At 50.4% G+C, this 1,419-nt stretch overlaps 1 protein-coding gene across 1 annotated transcript; it reads right to left on the reverse strand.

The window, feature by feature from the left end:
* Positions 1–109: 109 nt before the first annotated feature.
* Positions 110–1,001, reverse strand: ENH_00032500 (hypothetical protein; the record flags this gene model as incomplete). Its single annotated transcript, XM_013580245.1, has 1 exon — positions 110–1,001. A coding segment is annotated over one exon (892 nt), but the record flags the coding sequence as incomplete, so codon positions are not given.
* Positions 1,002–1,419: the final 418 nt, after the last annotated feature.

Here is a 1,419-nt window from a genome sequence, read left to right on the forward strand (position 1 = left end):
TTCCTTTTGTATTTTTCAGGGGCCTTTTCCTTATATAGATGCCGTGGCTGCTTTAACTCTGTTATCAAAGTTGTCAGAGTTATGAGCCTGCTGCGGAGCTTCTTACTACCTGCGCCATCATGCCCGTGGTAAAGTGCGTGCTTTGCCAGCTTAATGAGAGAGTCGCCTACAGCACTTCTACGACGCTCCTTATCCTCCTTAACTAGATAAATGGCTCCCAAATCCAGGGCGAGCAGCTTCAACACGTGGTTTGTCAGCTGCAAACGGTGTCTGCGCGTCAACACTGGCAGCAACGATCGGCATGAACTCGCAGCCTCTTGCATGCGCCTAAAGAGACGTATTAAGCGATGTTCTTCTTCCGCAGGCATGTTCCGGCTTTCCCATAAGTGCAAGTCACATGTTTCGTGTGATTTTTCTGAATCAGAAGCAACGCCACCAACGTATTCCCTAACCGCATCATAAAATGCGTCCATGAAGTCTCCTTCTGCTTCTTCAGCTTCTGCTTCTTCACCTCCAGCAGCGCCTTGTAACCCAGCAGCAACTACTTCTTCTTGTGTTCCTCCGGCAGTGCTTTGTAATCCGAAAGCCTCATGATGCAGCAAAGGGCTGCCTTCCCCAAAACTCTCTAGCTCTAAACCTTCTGCCGAATCCCCCGTCGGCCCACTGCCACCTTCATCGCCATCCCCAGACACACTGCCTGAATCGCACGACTCGTCTCGACGGGCTGCGAGAGATCTAGTGGACGGGGACCACTGACGCGCAGACTCTATAAAGCGAAAACAAAGCAGCAAAAAATACGCTGCTGCCAACGAGGTGAATGCTACGCCTAGTAGACGAGTCCAAGACGATACAAACGGTTTGTTTTCTTTACGCTGGATAAAGGGTGATTCATCCGCGAAGCGCTGAACTCTTTGTTTTCGTGGATGCGATTCAGAACCGTGATGGGCGATACCAGAGGGCAGCATGCACTGCTGGAGTTGTTTACGGGATGGTGTGCCCATTGGACCAGACTCTGCGCCTCACGTACGTGGGGGCACACTCTCAATACTTACAAGATTGCTTTCAGCGTCAGTCCATATGCTGTCCAAAGAATGTAGCGTGGCACTATTCGCAGCTACTCTAGAGTACTCTCTGCAGCTGTTGCGCGGTTCCCTTGGTCAACGAAACTGTGAGACACGCGAATTAGGCAGCACTGGCTCAGTATGCATCTTGGTTTAAGTGAACTACTCGAAAGCAAGCTTTCGCGTTCTGTAGATGAAGACAGATCGCTGTTAAGGTTCAACTCAGCTTTTCGGGCTTCATGATTCCTGCTGCCGGGAAGCAGCTGGCGGACGGCTGGAAGATATACAGACAAAAATAAGACAGCGGTATACTCAACGTCGACCGTTTTCCAGTACCAGAGCCATAAGATTTCATTGC

This window comes from Eimeria necatrix, genomic scaffold (genome assembly GCF_000499385.1).
Source record: "Eimeria necatrix Houghton genomic scaffold, Enh_scaff2395, whole genome shotgun sequence".
NCBI classification, from domain to species: Eukaryota; Apicomplexa; class Conoidasida; order Eucoccidiorida; family Eimeriidae; genus Eimeria; species Eimeria necatrix.